Source organism: Arvicola amphibius, chromosome 5 (genome assembly GCF_903992535.2).
Source record: "Arvicola amphibius chromosome 5, mArvAmp1.2, whole genome shotgun sequence".
Classification (NCBI taxonomy): Eukaryota; Metazoa; Chordata; class Mammalia; order Rodentia; family Cricetidae; genus Arvicola; species Arvicola amphibius.
Window position 1 is genome coordinate 19,660,448 of NC_052051.1, and position 20,787 is coordinate 19,681,234.

At 49.7% G+C, this 20,787-nt stretch overlaps 1 protein-coding gene across 1 annotated transcript in view; it reads right to left on the bottom strand.

Moving 5' to 3' along the window:
• The window catches only part of Ppp1r16b (protein phosphatase 1 regulatory subunit 16B), a 98,009-nt gene continuing 77,222 nt past the window's right edge, over nt 1–20,787 (bottom strand). The window contains exons 4-11 of the mRNA XM_038331670.1: nt 17,320–17,465; nt 15,573–15,676; nt 13,706–13,830; nt 10,115–10,240; nt 9,590–9,665; nt 8,017–8,146; nt 7,758–7,926; nt 1–4,673 (exon numbers count right to left, since the gene is read on the bottom strand). Of these exons, the coding sequence (XP_038187598.1) occupies nt 4,164–4,673; nt 7,758–7,926; nt 8,017–8,146; nt 9,590–9,665; nt 10,115–10,240; nt 13,706–13,830; nt 15,573–15,676; nt 17,320–17,465 (1,386 nt within the window). The 3' untranslated portion in view covers nt 1–4,163. The remainder of the gene's footprint in view (nt 4,674–7,757; nt 7,927–8,016; nt 8,147–9,589; nt 9,666–10,114; nt 10,241–13,705; nt 13,831–15,572; nt 15,677–17,319; nt 17,466–20,787) is intronic.

Here is a 20,787-nt window from a genome sequence, read left to right on the forward strand (position 1 = left end):
TGTTATTAAAAGGAATTTAATAATCTTAATTAAAAATCCATAACAGCGAATTCCGTCACAGGCCTTGGCAGCTGAAAGTAACTCCAGGGGCACAGGCCCCTTGGGGATATGGTCAGACTCCATCTTGGAGACATGGCGCTACTTCAGTACAATATCAAAGATCCATGAGAATTTTTTTTAAAAAAAAGTTTTAAATATATTAGACTCTTTTGATTGCCATTTTTACACAAAGCTGCTGATACAGTATACAGAGTTTTAACTTTTTTCACATAAAATACATTTTTTAAGTGTTCTCTGTACATCAGTGGCTTCTGGTCTGGTGAGTTATTGCGGAGGGCTGGGGGTCTGCAGACTTTTCCTGGGTGTGCAGAGCCAGGCCCCGCACAGTGGCACTTGAAAGCGCCCACAAGAAGCAGGCCCTCTGGCCAACAAGGGACTCCTGTGGAGGAGAGGCCAAAGGGTTTTCTAGGAAAGTGGTGGGTCACTTCAGTGGAGTTGTCCCCTGGCCATGTGACCCTTGGCTTTTCTGTGCCCTGGGGAAGGGGAGGCTATCACCAGGCTACAAACAGTGAGGGTTCAGACAGTCCTGGTGTCATGGAAGGATGGCCCCTCTGGAAAGCATTCTGATACCCTGCTTTGGGAGAGCAGTAGGAGAGAAAGCTCAGGATCCAAGAGTATCAGACACTAAGAACCAAGAATCTCACACTGTTACAAAGTGCGCTAGGTCAACCAGGAAGTCATATTTTACTTTTATTTATTTGATTTTTTTGAGACAAGATTTCTCTGTAGAGCCCTAACTGGCCTGGAACTCACTGTGCAGACCAGGCTGGTCTTGAATTCAGAAATACATTGCCTGCCTCTGTCTCTCTAGTACTGTGATTAAAGGTGTGTGCCACTATGTCCAGCTGGGTGCCACACTCTGGCAACCCTTCCAAGCATCTAAACATTCAGCGAATAATGCCAAGAAGCTTCATTAATGCTGAATATTTGATAAAGAATTATATCCCCAAAGTCTTCAGTAGACCTGGGCTTAAGAATCATTTCAATTCCCTGAGCTACTGGCCAGAAACTCACAATCTGGTGATAGCTACCAATTTCTAATTGTTTAGGGAGAATAGGGTGGGTGCAAATAGCACATTTCACAGGGAACCGCAGGGCACCAGTTTGGAAATAGATGTCTGCAGTTTGCCAAGAATGACTACTAAGACACGGGTTCCTAGTAGGAGTGGGACATCTGGTCAACCTTGCCAAGCTTCCCCTAGCCCCTGGATCCACACTTTTCAGGGAGAGAGGCTGACACACAGGAAAAGGTTTGCTATGAAAAGGAAAAAGTAGTTGTTCTCACTCCCAATATGCATTGGTTGGGTAGGAGAAAAGACTATATGATTTATGAGCAAAAATGAGCAAGAGATGACTGTAAAAGCTACGGATGCGTTTGACAGCAAATTGCAGGCTTCTAATTCTTCCAGGCTCTGACCTCAGACTGCCGTTATATTGTCCTCCAGGGATGCTGGCCTTAAGGTTACCTCTGAAGGCTCTAGATGGACTGGTGTGGTGTGTCTGCCTGGAACCCGAAATCTAGCATCTGCGCTTAGTAGCAAATGTTATCTTGGTGTGGTCATAAAGTTGCACCCCAGCTAAAGAGATTCACACTATGAACTGCAGGATCTGCAAAGCACAGGGGCACTGGTCTGGGATGCAGGCGCTCTTATCAGAATAATGGATGCGTCTGGGGATGCCCACAGTCCTCAAGGGATCCAAGTCCTTGCTGCCTGGCTGGTCCATTATCTGCAGAAACTACCACCACTATGTCTGGTGTGTCTCAGCACCTCAACAGGTTACATGAGTGAATGAGTGGGTGGCCCTGGCTCATGCACTGGAGGTTATTCCTCATCGTGACTCTCAATATTCCAAAGAGTCACAGGGAAAGTGCCCTGGGGACTGGGAGCCCAAACAAGGAACGTCTGTTTGTCCCTGGTGGATAACATGAACAAAATCTCATGAATCCACACTGTTTGAGACTAGCTCCCATGGAAGAGGCAGCTAAGTTTCCCATCCCTCAAGTAGACAGAAATGGCCCAGAGGGCAGGAAGAAGTGCTGGGGGTGAAGGAAGAATGGCCTGAATGGCTCAGAGAGGGCAATAAAGGCCTTCACTCTCTGGCCCCTGAGCAAAGAGCTCCATAACCCTGGGCAGCTGACTCCTGAGAGTATGTGGCTGGCTGCCTGGGCACTGCCCACCTTGTGGCTAAAGTCAGCTTCAGAAGCATCTCAGTGTCTGTCAGAGCCAAATACTAGTTTAAAGCCACACATGTGTGTTTTGATCATCCTCTTTCAGCCATGGGCTGCAGAACCTAGCTAAGGCCCCAGGGATTCAAGAAACTGACTTTGGTCTCCTATGTTGCCCCACCATGCCAGATTGCATTTGTCCTGGAGTTGGGGTGGGGGTGACCACCTTCTGCATCCAGCTCCCTCCCCATACCTCTGATCCTGATAAAGCATTACCCTGACCCAGTTAGGTCCTAACTCATCTCTAGCCTCCTGAGGTCCCAAGGCCACAGTGGGGACAGAGACCAATGGCAAGACTGACTACTAAGGTTTTGGCACAAGGGGCCATTACAACATGGGTATCTGTCCCTTAAATCTGAATCTAGACTTAGGGATCCTCTCAGGGCTCTAAGGAGGTAGTTTAAGGACAAATAAAAGGAGCACAGAGCAAGGAACAAACTTATAGCTTGCTAGTTACACCAGAAGATTAGAAGATTTTGGTGGAGCCTGTGTGTGGCACCCAAGGTATGGCACACAATTTCGGTGAGTTTGTGGGAGAGTGTGGTGGTGAAATGGTGTGGGCTTCCTTCCCCAACATCAGGGAGACTTGGGCAGCAAACCTGTACAGCTGGAAGGCAAGTCAACTCCAGCCATGCCACCCCTCTCCTGGACGTAGCACAGGACAGTGGTCACGGACACCTCCGTTTGCAGTTTTGAGCATTACTGCTCCAGCGAAAGTGGGCTGGGAGCTTTTAGACCTCCTGGCAGGAGCCAACAAGTGACCGTTGGCAAACAGGTCTTACATAGCAGTACAGAAAAGGCGAAGCGTGGAGGGGCGTGGGCCCGACAGTCACTCTGCACACTTGGCTGTGTAAGGCGGGAGGGTAGTGCACAGGCAAGCTGCAACTGCTCACTCAGACTGAGAAGAACTAGCTGAGATGGGCTGAACCCAAACAGCCCGGAAACCATAAGAGCCGGGGTGCTGTGTCCTATCAGTGTTAACCAGGGTGTCCTCAGCAATGCACTCACCCTTCCCCTCGGAGGCCCCCACAGACGCTCCTGATAAAATTCACTGACGATAAAACCCAGTTGTGACTCTGTCTCGGGAGAAGGCAAATTCAGTTGCCTCCCACCTGGAATTTTACAGCCTCAAAGAAGATTTCAACCAAACACAGTTTGGAAAATACCAATGTGTGGCACCCTACCCCACTCCTGTGCTTCCCCAGAAGACCAAAACAAGATTTGGTTTCTTCTAAGAGTGGATGGCCTGTTCTCAAGCGTGGCCCTTGAACAGTCAGACACCAGCCTATCGACATGTGCAAGACAGTGGCTCTCAGTGAGGCTGCTGGGAGCAGGCCTAGACCCACTGATCTGACCCATATTGATTCCTGGATCCCATGAAAACAGAGGAAGACTTCCTGTCCCTCCTAGGTGTGGGTGGTGGCCCAGCCTGATGTGACTCTAAGCAGAACTGTGCTCAGCTGAGCAGGTCAGAACCCCATGGAAGCCAAGTGGTGTGCCAAGACTTTCTTGAACTCATTCTTCTGGGAATACAAATTCTCAGCCCCACCAAGAGCTCAGGTGTAACATTCCCACACACTAAAGTGAAAAGTGTGTGTGAAGCCTTTTTAAAGTACAGAACTGAGATCCCAAGCTCAGCTTCCCTGAATCAGAGTGAGCTGGGGCCGCTATGCTTCAGATGCAGGCATTGAGGCGGGAAAGCAGCATGGAGGGGAATAGGGATGCTATGGGCAGCTGGGCATGAGGTGAGGTCAGCACTCCTCTGGAAAGCAGCTCCCACCTCTCCCTGGCTGCCCTCTGACACCTCCCCAGCCAGGGCTGGCGTGGATTCCAAGGGCACATCTCCGAGGCAGCTCTCTCCTCTAGCTCCCAGACACTAGGAGATCCGGCAACAGCCATGGACTTTCTCCTCCATCTCCTCCATGGGGGCCTTGAATTTCAAGAGCGGGGGATCTCCGCTGGTCACCGTGTAATACACCGAGGTCCCGTTGCTGCTGTAGGGGGAAGTTCTGCCTCCGATCAAGGGGGCCTTGCCTTCGCTGCTACTCTCCCCTGACCTGGCCACACTGCTGCCCAGGTGGGTACTTAAGAAAGGATGGCTGAGCAGCTTGGCTGCGGCCCGCTGCCTCTTCAGCTCCAGGAGCGTTTGGGGGCTCTGCTCCTTGAAGCCGCTCCAGGGCGGGGGGACATCAGCCACACCGGGGTTGCCATAGGCCATGCTGTAATCAGGCATCTCGTGCATCTTCCATATGTCCCCATTGGCCAGTGCGTACTGGTAGGTGCTGACAGGAGCCCGGAGGCCGTTCTCCACAGGCCCATCCAGTTCTCCCCGGGAAATCTTAGTAGAGAATTCTGAGAGTAGCACTGGCTTCTCCAACCTGGGGTTCTGGAGGGAGGGACGGAGGGAGAGAGGACAATGTCAGCATCACCCCTCAGCTAGAGGGCCTGCACCCACCAGTCACCTGCACCTCTCCCGAGGGACTTAAGTGCTGAAACCCATCCTGCATATGTTTCCCTACCTCTACTCAGTTTTGGGGCATCTAGGCCTGAGTTCTGGCAGGGCAGACCAAAGCCCACCCCAACCCCAGGGCTGAATCTAATGAACATATTTTATTGCCAGTGTCCTGGGATGAGTTAATATACAGGGCATCCGTGAAACTCAACTTTGAGAGTTTTGCTAGAACAACTGGAAAGACGTTCTGTAAGAACTACAATTGGTAAAGATGCTGCAAGCTGTGGGCTGCAGAAGCACAGAGTCAAAGGTGTCCTTTCTGCTTGTAAGAGAAGCTGACATCAAGGAACACTGATCACAGAGAGACTAACCTCCCTGTGTCTTCTGAACCCCTGCCATGAACACCAAGCAACACCTGCAAGTAATGTTACTTTAAAAGACTACGGATTAGACAATTACAGCTACATGACTGAAGTGAGAACCTAATTAGTGGGACACAGGATATTCATGTTTCATGACACGTAAAAGTGGCGTCCACAGACGGCGCAACACAGAACAAAGTCAGGTGTGACGTGTGCATCAGTACTGGCTCATTGGTGACAGCATAGGCAGTACACAAGTGCAAGACGGTAATGAAATAGAACCTAAGGGCAGTTTTCTACCTATTTTTTTGTATGAGTGTGTGTACAAGTATGGGTAGGGGTGTGTGTGTGTGTGTGTGTGTGTTGAGGTAGAGGTCTCTCCCTGAACCTGAAGCTTGTCAATTCAGCTAGAATGACTGACCAGAGAGTCCCAGCGGTCCTCCTGTCTCCATCTCCAAGGCACTAGGATTATAGGTATGTATATCATACCCAACTCTTTTTTTTAAAACAGAGTCCCACCATGTAGCTCTGGCTATCCTTTAGTTCAGTTTATAGACCAGGCTGGCCTTGTAGTCACAGAGATCCCTCTGCCTCTCTGCCTCTCTGCCTCTCTGCCTCTGCCTCCTGGGTTCTGGGATCAAAAGTGTGCACCACCACCCCTGGTTGGCTTTTTTTCCAGTGTGTGTGCTGGAGACCCACACTCATGTCCTCATTTTGCATGGCAAACACTTGACTGGCTGAGTCATCTCCCAACCACTCCACTTATTCTTCTATAAATATAAAACTGCTTCAAGTCTCAAAGTCTATTATCAAGAGGGCAGAAATATGTATTCAGTGTCTGCGTCCATTGATTCTCTTTGTAACTGTCATTAAATTAAGATGAGGGCTCTTTCCCTGCTATTGCTGATGCTTGGTGAATCCAAGATTCAGCTTCACCCCTGCCCCATCACCACGGCCAGGGAAGATGTTCCCAGCTGGAAGTGTAATAGATGTCAGTACTAAGGGTGCCGAAGACTGCTCTTATCCACAATGGCCCAGCCTGTGAAATTCAAGAAGCTGCCAAAGCCTTGGACAAGTGCCCAGGCCATCTTTATGTGCTTACACCGTCTGTGATGAGCTTACCTATGTAAGCACAGAGAGGCTCTTGTGCTGAGCACCAAACCAACCTGATTAGTGTTGGTGACAGGAAGAAACTGTAAGAACGGGCAAGCCTGTGCAAAACCCATCCAGATGTGAAGTCCTGTGGAGTGGTTGGCTACAGTTAGATAGTTACATTGTGGTTAGAGACTACTGAATAGAGTCAGAGCAGAGGTCACTGAAGAGTGCTTCAAATGCAAGCAATAAAATAATTTGACTCAAAAGTAACTATAAGAGTATATTAGATTGGGATGGGCCCTCAGCTAATGACTAGGGCCCTTAGAAGAAAAACAAAGGGGTCAGAAAAATGGCTTGGTTGATAAGAGTTAAGACCTGAGTTTGGACTCCCAGCATGCACTCAAAAATCTGAGTGTGGTCATTCATGTCTGCAATGCTAATGCAGAGTGGGCAGCGACCGGTGGACCTCTAGAGCTCATTGGCCAGCCAGTTTAGCTAATCAGTGAGCGTCAGGTTCAGTAAGAGAACCTGTCTCAAAAGAAATGGTGGAAGTGAGTGGTGGATATCACAGACATTGGCCTCTGGCCTACACAATACATGTACACTCACATGTATGTGCCCACATCTGTAAATACAATATAAACAAAAGTATGTTTTAAATTTAAAAAGTGGAAGTGTACACATACACAAGGAAGAAGGCTTGTGAAGACAGAGGCGAAGATCAAAGTCACACTAAAGGTGAAGGGACACCCAAGCCACTAGAAGCCTCAGCACAGATCTCTCTTTCAGAAGCACCAAGAGAAACAAAACCTGTCAACATCTTCATTTTAGACTTCTGGACTTCAGACCCCTAAGTATCTGCTATCTTTTTTTTAATGATGTATTTATTTATCATGTATACAGTGTTCTGCCTGCATGTATGCATGCAGGCCAGAAGAGGGCACCAGATTGCATCATAGATGGTTGTGAGCCGCCATGTGGTTGCTGGGAACTGACTCAGGACTTCTGCTCTTAACCTCTGAGCCATCTCTCCAGCCCCAGTGTCCGCCATCAAAAGTCCCCAGCATGACTTCTGGTACCACAGATGAAGAAGAAGACTATATATACCCCATCTTCTGAGAGTGCCTAGAACCCAGGGCCACTAGCTGCTGCTGGAGCAGCTTCTCAGAGACTGTCCCAGAGTCCTGCTACAGTTTTCAGAATACCCCCCTTCAACCAGACGGCATCTTGATAAATACCATTCTCAAACCTTACGTGCCTGCAAGAGAAGGTCTTAGCCCTTAGCTCCTAGGGTAACTATCATGCTGAGCCTCTCTTGTAGGGGATTCAGGATCAGATCTATTGGGGGACGAGCAGACCTATTACAGTCATTCTATCCCTGCTAAATACACCCAAGGGTCACCTCCTTAACAATATCAGCCACCACCCTCAGACAGGAGCCAGCTGTTTAAGGGTGCCACTCAGCTATTTCCTCAGATGAGGAGGTGGGTAGGACCAGGCTGGGCCCTGTACTCTTCGCAAGGCAGTGGCCAACACTGAAGGAAGGCAGGAGGTCCCTCACTGGGTCCTTGTTCTCCTGGTCTGTCCTGGTCTCCCTGATGTCTCCGTTGTAGGTGGAGGTACGCTGGTCCTCTGCTGCACTCCGCTGCTGCCACAGGATGGCCTCTCCCTCATACTCTTTCCGGTACAGGTTGGTTCTGTCTGACAGGCTGGCTCGACGCACCACCTTCCTGAGGGGGACAGAGGAGGTGCTGGGAAGCTGTGGCCAGGAGCCACAGGCAGGCAGGAGCAGGGGCCCCCAATTGCACCATACCACTCACCCACGGCTGCCTGCACTGGACGTCCTGCGGCTCAGGGATGACTTGTGCCTCAGCTGGGACTTCATGATGACGTCATGCTTGTGTTTAAGCTCCAACAGCAGGACCTTGAACTCCTCCTCCTCACACAGGTCTGAAGGAGTACAAGAGTCAGTTGCAGAAGGCAAGTTAGGGGCTCCATACCACAGGAGCCACCATGGGTACATACCAAAAACTCTGAGAACCTTCTGGGGCATACAGGGAGGGGAGAAAACAACCCCTGCTTATTTCCTCAGAAGAGGGTGGAAATGGGAGACCTGGGCCTCTGAACTCCTGAAGTTCCCAGCTAAGAAGACTGAGGAACTCATACTGTGCTGGTAGGCTTTGTCAACTTGACACAAACTTAGGCATATTTGGGAAGAGGGAATCTCAACTAAGGGCTTGCCTCTATCAGACTGTCCTGTGAGCAAGTCTGTGGGAGCATTTTCTTGATTAAGCTGGGAAAGGCCATGATGTGGGAGGTGTTGTATGCTGGGAATATGTTTTATTGTCATTGGTTAATAAAGAAGCTGCTTTCGGCCAATGGCTTAACAGAGTAGAGCCAGGCTGAAAGAAATATATAGAGAGAGTAGGTGGAGTCAGAGAGAAGCCATGTAGCTGCTAGAGGAGACAGATGCCTCCACCTGAGCCTGCCGAAACTTTGCTGGTAGGCCACAAATTCATGGTGATGCACAGATTAATGGAGATGGTTTAGTTTAGGATATAAGAGCTAGCTAGAAATACGCTTAAGCTATTGGTCAAACAGTATTGCAATTGATACATATTTCTATGTGATCATTTTGGTTCTGGGCAGCCTGGAATGCACAAGCAGCCTACGACTACAGGGTCAGCCCACTGTTGGTTGTGCCACCCTGAGCATGAAAGCCTGGGTTGAATAGCAAAGCAGAGGGAGCAAGCCAGTAAGCAGCATCCTTCCAGGGCTTCTCCTTCAGCTCCTGCTTTGAGTTTCCTCAATGAAGGACTATGACGTGGAAGTGTAAGTCAAATAAACTCATTCTTTCCCAAGTTGATTTTGGTCAGTGTTTTATCACAGCAACAGAAAGGAAACCAGGACACATAACCCTTGATGGTCTCTGGGAGAGTCATAGAGTCTCCCTGATGTGAGCATTGAGAGAAACAAGCAGAGCCCTCAAGAAGGAAATGAAGCAATGATGCTGAGAACTCCCCCTGACCCCACCAGCCATTCTACTGAGTCTATCAACTTGTCCATCTTCTGGATAACCTGGTCATCTGTCCATAGGTTCATCATCCTTAGCCCACCCATCTACTTATCTATCCATTCATCATTACATTACACATCACATTACCTGTCCACCCTATTCATCCATTCACCCATTGATCCTCTATCAATCCATTTATCCGTCCATCTATCTGTCTGTCTTTCTGTCTGTCTGTCTATCATCTATCTATCTATCTATCTATCTATCTCTATCATCTACTTGCCTACTTTCAGTATGCAGCCATATGTTCAACCATATGTCTATTCAGCATCAAAAAGCTGGTAAGTATGTACATACAAAGTACGAAGCTGTCTTACCTATTGGCATCTCATCCATGGACGTCCTGGCACTGAGACTAGCTCCATGGGACACTAACAGCTCTGCCATTGGCATCTGCAACACAGGAAGAAGTTCATGTTCCCCATACCCAGGCTTCAAGAAGCCCAGAAGCTGGATGTGACCCAAAGAATGGTGGAGGAAAGTTGCTACATGCTGTAGCCATGAGAGAGCCCTCTCAAATTTGACGGACTTGGCACCTTCTCCCAGCATGCCTGGGTTACTACAAGAAGGAGAAGCAGGAGGAGGAGGAATCAATTACGATGCCACAACTGTTGGGTGTCTATGGGTGGCTGCACAGGCTGCAATCAGATTTAGGAAAACACATTCTACAGAAACCATGCAAAGCAGAAATCAAGGGAATTTTCTATTGGGCAAATCTAAGTGTTTGCAACCTCCTTGAGTCTTCTCATCTCCCATACTTACTGTAGCCAGTGCCTTAAGTGGGTCCTTGTTCACTTACATCATTTGCCAGCCCAAAGGACTTTACATGGAGTGGGAAGTACCTGTCCCCAGAAGGCTGCTGCATGCAGAGGCTCCCAGCCATCCCAGTCCTTCACATCCACACGCACTCCATGGTCCAGGAGGAGTTCAGCTGCCCGCAGGTATCCGTTGGCCCCAGCTATGTGTAGCTGGAGGAAAGAAAAGAAGTGAGAATTCCGCGGGCGGTGGTAGCATACACCTGTAATCCCAGCACTCAGGAGGCAGAGACAGGCGGATCTCTGTGAGTTCAAGGCCAGCCTGGTCTACAGAGCAAGTTCCAGGGCCTTCCTCCTAAAAGAAGTGAGCTTTCCTAAAGGGATTGGTTCCACATTTGGAGGCAGGTGTCCTTTCTCACCCCCCAAGCCTCAGAGCATCCTCAGGGCCAGAGAATGGAACAGAATGAGGTTGTGATACCAGCCAGGAAGGTTGCAGGGGATTACTAAGTGTGAAATAGAAAAGGACAAGGGGAGGCAGAGATGAGCTCTTCACCTGAACCCTGGAGAAGGAGTCTCAGAGGTTCAATGCGGCAATTTGAAAATATACCTACCTAGTATTTGACACATCTTCTTTTAAAATCTGGAATCTGATTGCTCTGCCTTTGACTATAGACCACATCAAATGGCTCACTTGTAACCAAGAGGACATTATCAAGGGGCAGGATATGATTAAGAGATTGGGGCATGAGAGGCATTGCTGCTTCTACTTTATGCTTTCTTGGATCCATGGGGAGGAAGTAGCCGTCTCCTGGAGCCCCGAAGAGAAATAAGAAGGCAAGAAACAAGCCGGGCACGGTTACACACACCTTTAAGCTCAGCACTCAGGAGGCAGAGGCAGGTGGATCTCTGTGGGTTTGAGGCCAGTCTGGTCTACAGAGTGAGTTCCAGGACAGCTAAGGATACACAGTCTAAAAACACTGCCCCTACCCTCTCCAAAAGAAGAAGGCAAGAAACAGGCCTTCCGCTAACTGCCAATACTAACATCAGCTGTGCGAGGGAACCACAGGAAGAAGACCCACTTCAGACGTGACTACAACCCAGGTTACCCTCAGGGGAAATGCCAGGTCAGTCACCCAGCTAAGCAATTCCTAATTCCCTACTGCATAGAAATGCTGTGTTTACTATAAAGATTACCCTGGAGGGTCGATTGTCAGTGGTAGGTAACTGACACCCATCAGGAAGACTCACGCTGCCCTTGTTGAGGTCCCAACTAGTTTGTTTACTTATTTAGTTAGCTAATGAGAAAGGGTCTCATTCCGTAGCCCAAGACAGCCTCAACTTGCAACAGTCCTCCTGCACAAGTGCTGGGATTACCTGGGGTTACCGGCATGAGCCACCGCTGAGGCTGAGGCCCTAACTCTTCTCTTCAGCACCATTCAAGGCTGCCTGTCATGGCTGCCCCCTAAGCAGGCCTCAGTTGTTCCACTCGTCCAGTCACCCAGAAAAGGAAGTGCTTAGCGCTGGGTGGAAAGCATGACAGCAAGGTGTGTCATGAGAGTGAGGGAAGGAGGGGGCTGGAGAGATGGCTCAGAGGTTACGAGCACTGGCTGTTCTTTCCAGAGGTCCTGAGTTCAAGTCCCAACAACCACATGGTGGCTCACAGCCATCTGTAATGAGATCTGGTGCCCTCTTCTGGCGTGTGGGCACATATGCCAGGGGAATATTGTATGCATAATAAGTTTTAAAAAGAGAAAAAGAAAAGAATGAGTGAAGGAGAGAGAAGGAAGTGAGGCAAAGAAAAACTCCTGTTCAACCACAGAAGGGGACAGAAGTGACAGTCTCTAGAGCAGGCTGAAGACTGACTGGGAATGATGCAGAGGATGGAAAGGGTTTGGGATCCATGATGAGAGTCACGGGCACAGGTAAGTCACGGCTCAGGTTTGAATGGGACTCTGACGATCACTTGTTTGGTCACGTGTTTCCTCCGTGAGGAGGTTGCTCTGAGGTCTGATAAGGGCAGGTTTTCTTTGCTTCTTTAACTTTTCGGAATAAATCTAGGGTATGGTGTGAGTAAGTAGCACATGCAGATTAGCATAATCATGGGTTTTATACATCTGAAGCTTGTCAGCCGTGGAAAATGAAACCTGGCTGGCTAGCCAGATCCCTCAAAGTGCAGGGTCACAGGAGGTCCTTAACCAGGGAATAAAAAGCATAATTCATATCGGGATATTGCTAGTGAGGAGGAGGGTTGTCAGAGCCAGCATGGTGGCACTTGCCTGGAGTCCCATCACTTGGGAGTCCGAGGCAGGATCGTGGGCTCAATGTCAGTTTGAACTGGATTGCAAGACCCTGTCTCAAAGATAAATAAGTAAGCACTGGGGATATATCTCAGAAGTATAGCATTTGCATAGCGTGCATGAAGAGACACAGAGACAGAGATAGGGAGGAGATTATTATCAGTATATCCTGAGTTTTCAGACTGTGCTCAATGCCCTCTGAATGTCGTTCAGTCCTCCCAGCTGCCCTGTGAGGAAGACACCATTACCTCCAGTGTACTAGGAGGACTTAGTACATGCCTGGCACAGGCGGCTGGGGTCACCGTAAAGCCAGCAGCATTCAGTATCCCTACCTGACCCCATTCTTCAATGCTGAGCTGAGCAGAAGATCTGAGCAAGGACCTGTCATGACACTACATGTCATGTAGTGGACATGAAGCAGAGGTCAGAGCTCAAGAGTAAATGAGAGAAGCCCCATCAACAAATCTGAGGCCCGAAATCAGCATTAAGAGCAATGAGGTAAGCCTAATAATAGTGCTTAAGTCTGCTGAGCAACCATTGGGTCCCTGGATGCCCAAGACCTGCAAGGAGCCTAAACCTAGGACAGTGCCAAGACCTTGAAGAGGGGACTTCCATACCATATTTCAGTGTTCAGCTTAGAGACTGCAGAAGCAGACCCTCCCCTAGTACTGAGCCTGTGCTGTTGAGGGGCTGGAGGAGGGGCCAAGGTGTCCTCTCAAGCTACTGACAGTGACAGCTGAGTTACAAGGACCAGTGGAGGTAACTAGGTGGCTCTGAGAAAGAGCCATTTTGTCTCTCCAAGGACTAGTAAAGCATAGGGCACAGAGGTAGTCCTTATAACTGTGTGTTAACTGGATGGACAGACAGATGGATAAATGGGCAGAAAGATGGACAAAGCGATGGATGGATGGATGGATGGATGGATGGATGGATGGATGGATGGACGGACGGACTGATGGAGTGGCGGAGAGAATCTGTTACAGTAACCTCAGGGAGAGCTGAATAAGGAAGGCTGCGGTTTTCAAGGGCATAGCAGGCAGGGACTGGATGATACAATGCAAGACTGTGTGGGTGAGCGGGCGAAGGGCAGTCCTGAGGAGAGTGTAGGTGCTGCCATGGAGACAGAGCAGATGGGCATCAGAGCCCAGTCCCAGAGCTCCTGACTCCCAGCCCAGGTGAGAATGGCCAGGGTCAGAAGGAGGCTGGACCCCAGCCTTAATTGTCTATATTCGAGGAGCAGCGGGGGGTCCAGAGGAAGCCCAAGGACACAAATGTATAGGTTTTCACCATTGCTACGAACCAGACCCAATTCAGTCAGCCCCAGTTGGTCCTGGTTCTGGTACCTGCCTCCCACCCACACCAGCCTGACCTATCTCCTCACCAGCGTGGCCCCCTGGGCATCTATCCAGTCAAGGTCCTGGCCGGCAGCAATCATGCAGTGAATGTCCGCTATCATCTTCTGCTCAGGAGCTGCCCGCATCTCGTTGATTTTCTCCTGGGTGATTCCTGCAGGGGTGTGAGAGATTGGTTATTCAACTGCATCAGGCCTGGGTCCCAAGCAGTCAGGGAAGACATGGCTTCTGCTCCCCAAAGTCTGCCAGTCACCCAGCACAAAGATCATTGTCCCAGGCCTGTTGAACACAAACACCATGGGTTACCTCACAGGACAAGGGCCATTCCTTCCTGGCACCTAGAAGGCTCCTTATTGACATCACTCACTTTCTGCTTGCTGTTCTCCCTGATAGGCCGGAGCACCTGCCTGCTCACCTCCTGCTGCCCCAATTGCTACTCTGCCTTATTCTTTGGGTGTTAAGCTACGTCACCTCCCCAACTATTGCCCACTGGCCACCCTTTCTGACCAGAGTCTGTTGGTTTCCTTTCTCTTGTATACTACTGTGTTTTCAGCACCAAATGCAACAGTTAAGACATTTTTTGTTGTTGTAAGAATATCTAAATCAATGAATACATTACTTTCAAATAGAAAGTTGAGTAAGGCCCAGAAAGGCTTTCGTGTTTTGTTTTCTGAAACAGAGTCTCACTTTGTAGCTAGCCTCAGACTCGTGACAATTCTCCTGCCTCAGCCTCCCATATGCTAGCGGGCACAAGCCATTCTAGTTCCAGAAAGGCATGTTATAGCCCATATATTTCTCTGGCTAACAAAACTGTGCCTGTCACTGGTGCCTACTGATTAAAGAAGAGAACACAATGTCCCACTAAAAGAACAAAAACAAACCAATGGAATCAACTATCCTTGAGTACAATTCGGGGCAATCTGCAAACTTGACGGGAGGGGAAAAAAAAGGCTACATGCTTATGTTGCCTAGCCCTCACCTAAGTTAGTACTTCCCACCATCAGACCAATTATCTGTGCCTATGAGCCTATGGCCAAGAGAAACTCGGGGTAATTTCATACCCCAACATCTGATCATCAAAAGAATTCATGGTTTCTATGCAGCACATTTTAAAATATTTTCGCAGCTATATTGAAAGATGACCCAGATGGCTTCCTTCATACTCTGGCGACTTTATAACTCCATTGGGGAGTCTCTAGCTTCAGGTTGGTTGGCATAAAAATTATTAAAAACTTTCTATAGGAAATTAGTGGGGGAAATGCAGGTACCAGGAAATACAAAAGCCAAGTCAACAGGGGCCACAGAGAAGAGAGGTGAGGACCTGGCAGGACCTTGGGTGGCAGGACCTAGGGCTGCAGCTACAGGTCTGGATTTAAGACCCCTTTTACTAGAGAGTGCCCGCAGGCATACACGTAGGGAACTGGGACTGGCAGGTGTCTCTCGCTGTTACACATGCTTCCCTCTGAAGCTCACTGCGAGCCGAGAACAGCCCACATCTTGTTTATCTGGGCCCCTGGCAGCCAGCTTGGTGCCTGGCACCAAGCAGCACCCGCAAATGTTCTTGACTTCTTACCATGTTCCCAAATGGGGACACATCTTTATGGTGAGTGTTGTCTGAACTGGATTGTCACAGCTGACAAACAGAAGAGGAGGCCAGCTGAGGCCGCCTGCGTGTGTGGGTGACAGGGAGAACAATATCTCCCTCTACACGGCATGTGTTCCAAGGCTCTTTCATGTCCCTATCTTTTAATCAGACGGATGACAATAATAACAAGGACCTGTCCCAGTTATTGGGAGCTAAGCACGAGGCTGGCAGGTACAAAGCCAGCCATTCCCATCCATTGAAACCATGTTTGCTGCACTGTGCCCACGGTGTAACATGCTGCCCCCCCTTGCCTTGGTATGCCATGCAGGTCTCAATGACATCCAGGGTGGGTTCATCCTCGCAGAGGTCATATGGCATGTTCCCATCAGAGTTGACAGCAAGCAAGTCAGCCCCACTGCAGAGAGAGGGTCAGAATGAGAGCCAAGAAGGTGTGTCTGGATCGGTCTAGCTGTCTCCATCCTCTGGTTTTCCATCCACAGCCTCCTCCAGCAGCCATGACCCCACCTAGGTGCATCCTAGCTAAGCATTGCCCTTCCTTTCCCACCACATCCCAGGAATGCAGTGTTTCCACATCTCAGGGTCCCATCAGGAAGGGACCAAGGTCTCAGATGAGCTCCATCAGCGGATGGATGCCTCCAGGCAGATGTCAAAGCCCTCTCCGACAGCAATAATAAAAAAGGATGTAAACAGAAGCAGAACATCTCACCTTCTACCTGCTTGAAGCCAGGCTAGATAAAAGTCCTTTGCACACACTACCTTAAGGACTCTCCCACAAGGGGTACTACTGGGGGCCTCAGCTCACTCAAGAGGAGACAACGACTCAGAAAGGCTCAATCATGTGTCTCAGGCCACACAGTTTGGATATGACAGGATCAAGATCCAAGCCCAGGTCTCTCCTGTGTCAGCCCTTTTTACTCCATTCTCCCTATGACAACCTTCACCAATATGCATATTCATCCTCTTCAGTCCCTTATTCAAAGAACTGACCAGGACATGGGCATAACAGAGCCTTGGGGCCCCATGGGAGAACTCACCCTCCAGGCCAATAGAGCCTGTGAAGGGTAATTCTAATCTGACATAACCGAAAATTGCCTGGGAAGAATCTCAACGAAGCCTTGGCTAGGAAAGGTTGATTTGTAGGCATGTCTACGGGGGATTGTCTTGGTTGTTTTAACTATGTGGAAACACCCAGTTTAAAAGTGAGCAGTACCATTTTGGGGTTTTGGGCCCTGGATCATGTAAAGATAGAGAAAGCTAACTGAGTGCTAAGCGATATGTACAGTCATTTTTCTCTGCCCTTGACTGTGTAACTAGCTGCTTCAAGTTCTTGCCTTGATTTCCCCACAATGAGGGACTGAAACCAGAACGGAAAGTCATCAAATAGATCCTTTCTCCCCTAAGTTGTGTTCTGTTTTGATCACAGTGACAGAGACTAGAGCCGTATCCAGGTGTGGCTGTGGTATACTCTATGACAGAAAAATGAAATGTGGCTCCATGCATTCTTCCCACTACCCCCAAAGAACATGGGGGGGTGTGCTGGAAACATGTATTTTGCGCTCATGCCTCAGGTGCTTCCAATACAGACCAGCAGGAAAGTACATGAAGCCAGGTTGGCACCACTCCAACCTCAGGGCCCTCCTGGAAGGCACCTAATGGGGCTCTGATGCTCTGCCAGTACCTGTGTGATGGTTGCCTGCTCTTCATCTCTCCTCCTGACTCCCTGCGTCAGATACTGTCAGTCTCTAGGACCCCACCCACTGGTCTTGCTTTCCTGTCCCATGTGCCCAGGACCTATCGGTCAACATGTGAAATGGAAGGGGAATTGGGAAAGCAGTAAATAAATCCCTTTAAAACAGGAAACACACAGAGAAAGGGACTTTAGGGGAGGAAGACAGAGAAAAGGAAATTGATGGGGGGGGGAAGGAGATGGAGGGGAAATGGAAAGGCATGAAGGGGGGGAAGGAAGACTGAGGCACATGGGAAAGGCCATCTGTGGAGGGGGAGGGCAGGCTGCCCTGGAGAGGGAGGGGCACGTACTACTGAACGAGGATCTTCACCAGGTTGATGTGGCCGCAGGTGGCTGCAGCGTGCAGGGGTGTCCACAGCTCGTTGTCCTTGGCGTTCACATTTGCACCATGGGAAAGCAGCAGCTTGACGATTTCTTCAAAGTTGTCAATGCAGCACTGGGAGGGATACAGAGGTGGCAGAGTAAGGCCAGGCATGGCCTAGGACCCTGGTGGGGACACACTACGCTCCCCACAACAGACCATGAGAATGACAGTGGAGACAGACAGCTTGAGTTCGAATCCAGCTCTGTAACTTTGGGAAAGGCACTCTGCATCTTAGAATCTGTCTCCTTATTGAGAAGAAGAGAAGCTGATAATGTGCAAGATAAGAACAACCTCCGCAAACAGCCCCAGTCGGCTATAAAGGGTTTTTACTAGTGTTAGTGGAGCTGCATTCAACTTGAATGAGCTTTTAAGATCCCAGATGGCTTTCTCCAGGCAGCAACCTAAGGGGAACTCTTAAATCACCCCTCAGCTCAAGCAGGATTGCTCAGGTGTGTTTGGGTCCCTGCCCACACCCTCCTTTGGGGTAGTGGCCTCCAAAGTATCACCCTGCATGGCCGTTTGAAACTTTTAATGTGACCTGGGAATGCAAACCCTGCAGAGATTCCCAAGTGACTAAGACTCCTCCCAGCAGGTTCTGGGGCTCCTGGCACGGTCACTTCAAGGAGATAGACTGTTGGTGCTCCTACCTGGATGGAGTTGTGGGCATAGGTGGGTGAGGCTAAGTGAGGTGGGAGGGTCCAATTCTGCAGCTCCCCCAAGAGAACACAGGTCCCAGGGCCAAGGAGTGAAAGATTCCCCAAGGGACACAGCCTCACTCAGAGAGAATAGAGGTGGGGACTGAGGATGGTGTCAGTGGTCACTCTGTGGTATACTGGGGGACATGAGCTCACTCTTTTATCCAAGTAAACCAGGTTTGGTCTTCAGAGCAACGGGAGACAGGGGTGAGCTGCACTCATAAAGCTAGCACAACCTGACTTGTTTATTAAAAAACAAAGCCAAAATACATTTCACTCTTCTGGTTCCATGGGGGGGGGGAGACAGTGTATATGTGTGTGAGTGTGTGTGTGTGTCTATGTATCTGTGTGTGTCCGTGTATGCGCACGCACACTGGGAGGGACCGAAAGAAGCCATTTTGAAGTCACCTAGTTTAGGGATGGTGGTGGCCTAGCCAACATAAGCAAATGCATGAACACACAAAGAAGAGCATAGAGACCTGCAGAAGAATCGGAGGCATCTATGTGAGCTCATGACCCCAGATGGTTGTGGAGTGGGACACCACCATAGCTCCCAGCATCTCCAGCCAGGACACTACACCAGAAGAACACACAGGAAAGGAGCAGCCGTGTGCACAGATGGTGCTAGAGAGCCAGTGCTTTCTGCCAGCTGGTCTAGCATGTCTGGCTCCAAAGGTACTTTTCTGGACAGACAGGGAAAGAAAGGCACAGCCCATGGGGCTGTACTGTCTTAGGAGGGCAGGCGAACCATGCAGTGGCAGAACACAGTCAGTAGAGGGAGACACAGGCACTGGGGCCAGGCATAGGTAAGAAAGAAAGACTTGTGTGGGCAACCCTCTACAGGAAGGAGACAGGAGGACCAGGAGATTGACTGCATACCCAGAGCTGTGGAGTTGTGTGAGACCAATCCTAGGGCTGGCGCAGGGGCGCACATGCCAAGTGGTGTTGGAGGGGGGTAGGGGAGAGAACGGACGCAGGGAAGCAGGCCCTGTAGTCACTATAGAGCCACAGTGGGAAGTGGCACCTGCAGTGGCACCTGACTCCTCCTGCCTCTTCTCTTCCAATACAGAGCCAGCTGAGTGTTTGTCTTCCAAGTGTTTGTCCCCATCCCTGCCGCCCAGGGCGTACTGCCTCAGTTCCACCTCCAGATGCTCTCTGCTTCACTGTATCTAGCCTTGCAGCTTGATGTGTGCAAACCTCAGAAGCTTCCCCATGTCCAAGAGAAGCAGACCTGCTCTCCTTGGCTAGCCTTGGGAGGCTCTGCGGGTGCGCCAGCCTTCCCTGTTGCAGGCAACAATAATACACAGCTGGGTGATCCCAGCATGTCACCTCCTTATTAACAGAAGGAGCTGATACTTTCAGAACACATAGTAGAGTTGGGCACTAAGATTCGCTTTGGCCATTCACTGCAGCATTTAACCCTCAAAACGGGCCTGAGTGTCCTCTCTCCACCACTGGCCCAGAGAAGCAGAAAGCCACACACAGAGTAAGAAATAGATGCACTTAAGTTTGCAATCCAGCAACACCCAATTACTCAGTACTAACTAGGGATCATTGGTTCGAGACTAGCCTCAGCTGCACAGTAAGAGCCTACAAACTTTAAATAAATAAAAACACAAGGTGCCCACACAATAACAAAACCAATCTACAGTGTTTGATTAGAAGTCAAACGTCTGTCTCCAAGGGTCCTGTTCTTAGCCCGGCCAGTCCTGTCTCCTGCTATGCCTTCTAACTACTCCCTCCAAGTCACACAGGAAAGGGTGGGCTGTTCCCTCATGCCTCTGTGGGTGCTGCCTCTGCTCTCATGCTGTTCCTTTTCTTTCTGGAAAATTCTTTCTCACACTCATACATGCAAACTCTTACTTCAAGCCCGAGTGCAGGTATCCTTCCTCTTCGGAGCGTGTCTCAGTTCTCCTCTGAGGCAAGCCACCAGCCTCCCAGCTCCAAGCTGTCCAGAGACCTCTGCTCCCCCCCCCCCGCGTGAACGCTGACCACACTGTGTTACCTCGGTTGTGTGTTTCTGTGCCTGTGGCCACATCACACCACATAGTCTGTAAGCACAGACACGTCCTAACTCTGTGTCCCTAGCAGAGCATCAGACACAAGAGCAGGTGAGCAAAGAGGAATTGCTGGATGAGCGAGAATGAAGGTCTTTGGGCCAGTGGGGACCGGCGCCTACTAAGGACCATCCCACAATGGAGCCGGAGGCAAGTGGGGGGTGGTGGTAGAGCTGGGTAAGTTCTACACAGTTAGGCTCAGACCCTGGAGAGTTTTTCCCTCCTGACGTACTCAGAGGCCCAGTGGCCCCTAGGAGAAGCTAGACCTGAGGAAGTCATGTGATCAACAGGAAGAAGAGGAGGTGGAGTGTTGAGAAATGGAAGGAACCCCAAGCCCAAGGGAGGGCCCCACAAAAGAAGTTTAAGGAGGCAAGAATAGCACCTAGAGGGGGCCCCTGGGACTCTGCTGACCACTGTATCCAGAGAGTCAAGGCTGCTGATGTTAACCCTCGCTCAGTCACGGTTCACTGTTTGACTTAGAGCCCAGAGATTTCACATCTAACACAGCCAATCTGTATTTAAATTCACTAAAATTAAATAAGAGTTAGAATCCAATTCTTGTCACATTAGTCACATAACTCTGTGTCCACAAAGACACGTGGAACATTCATTCTCATCTTTGTGGAAAGTTCTACAGAATAG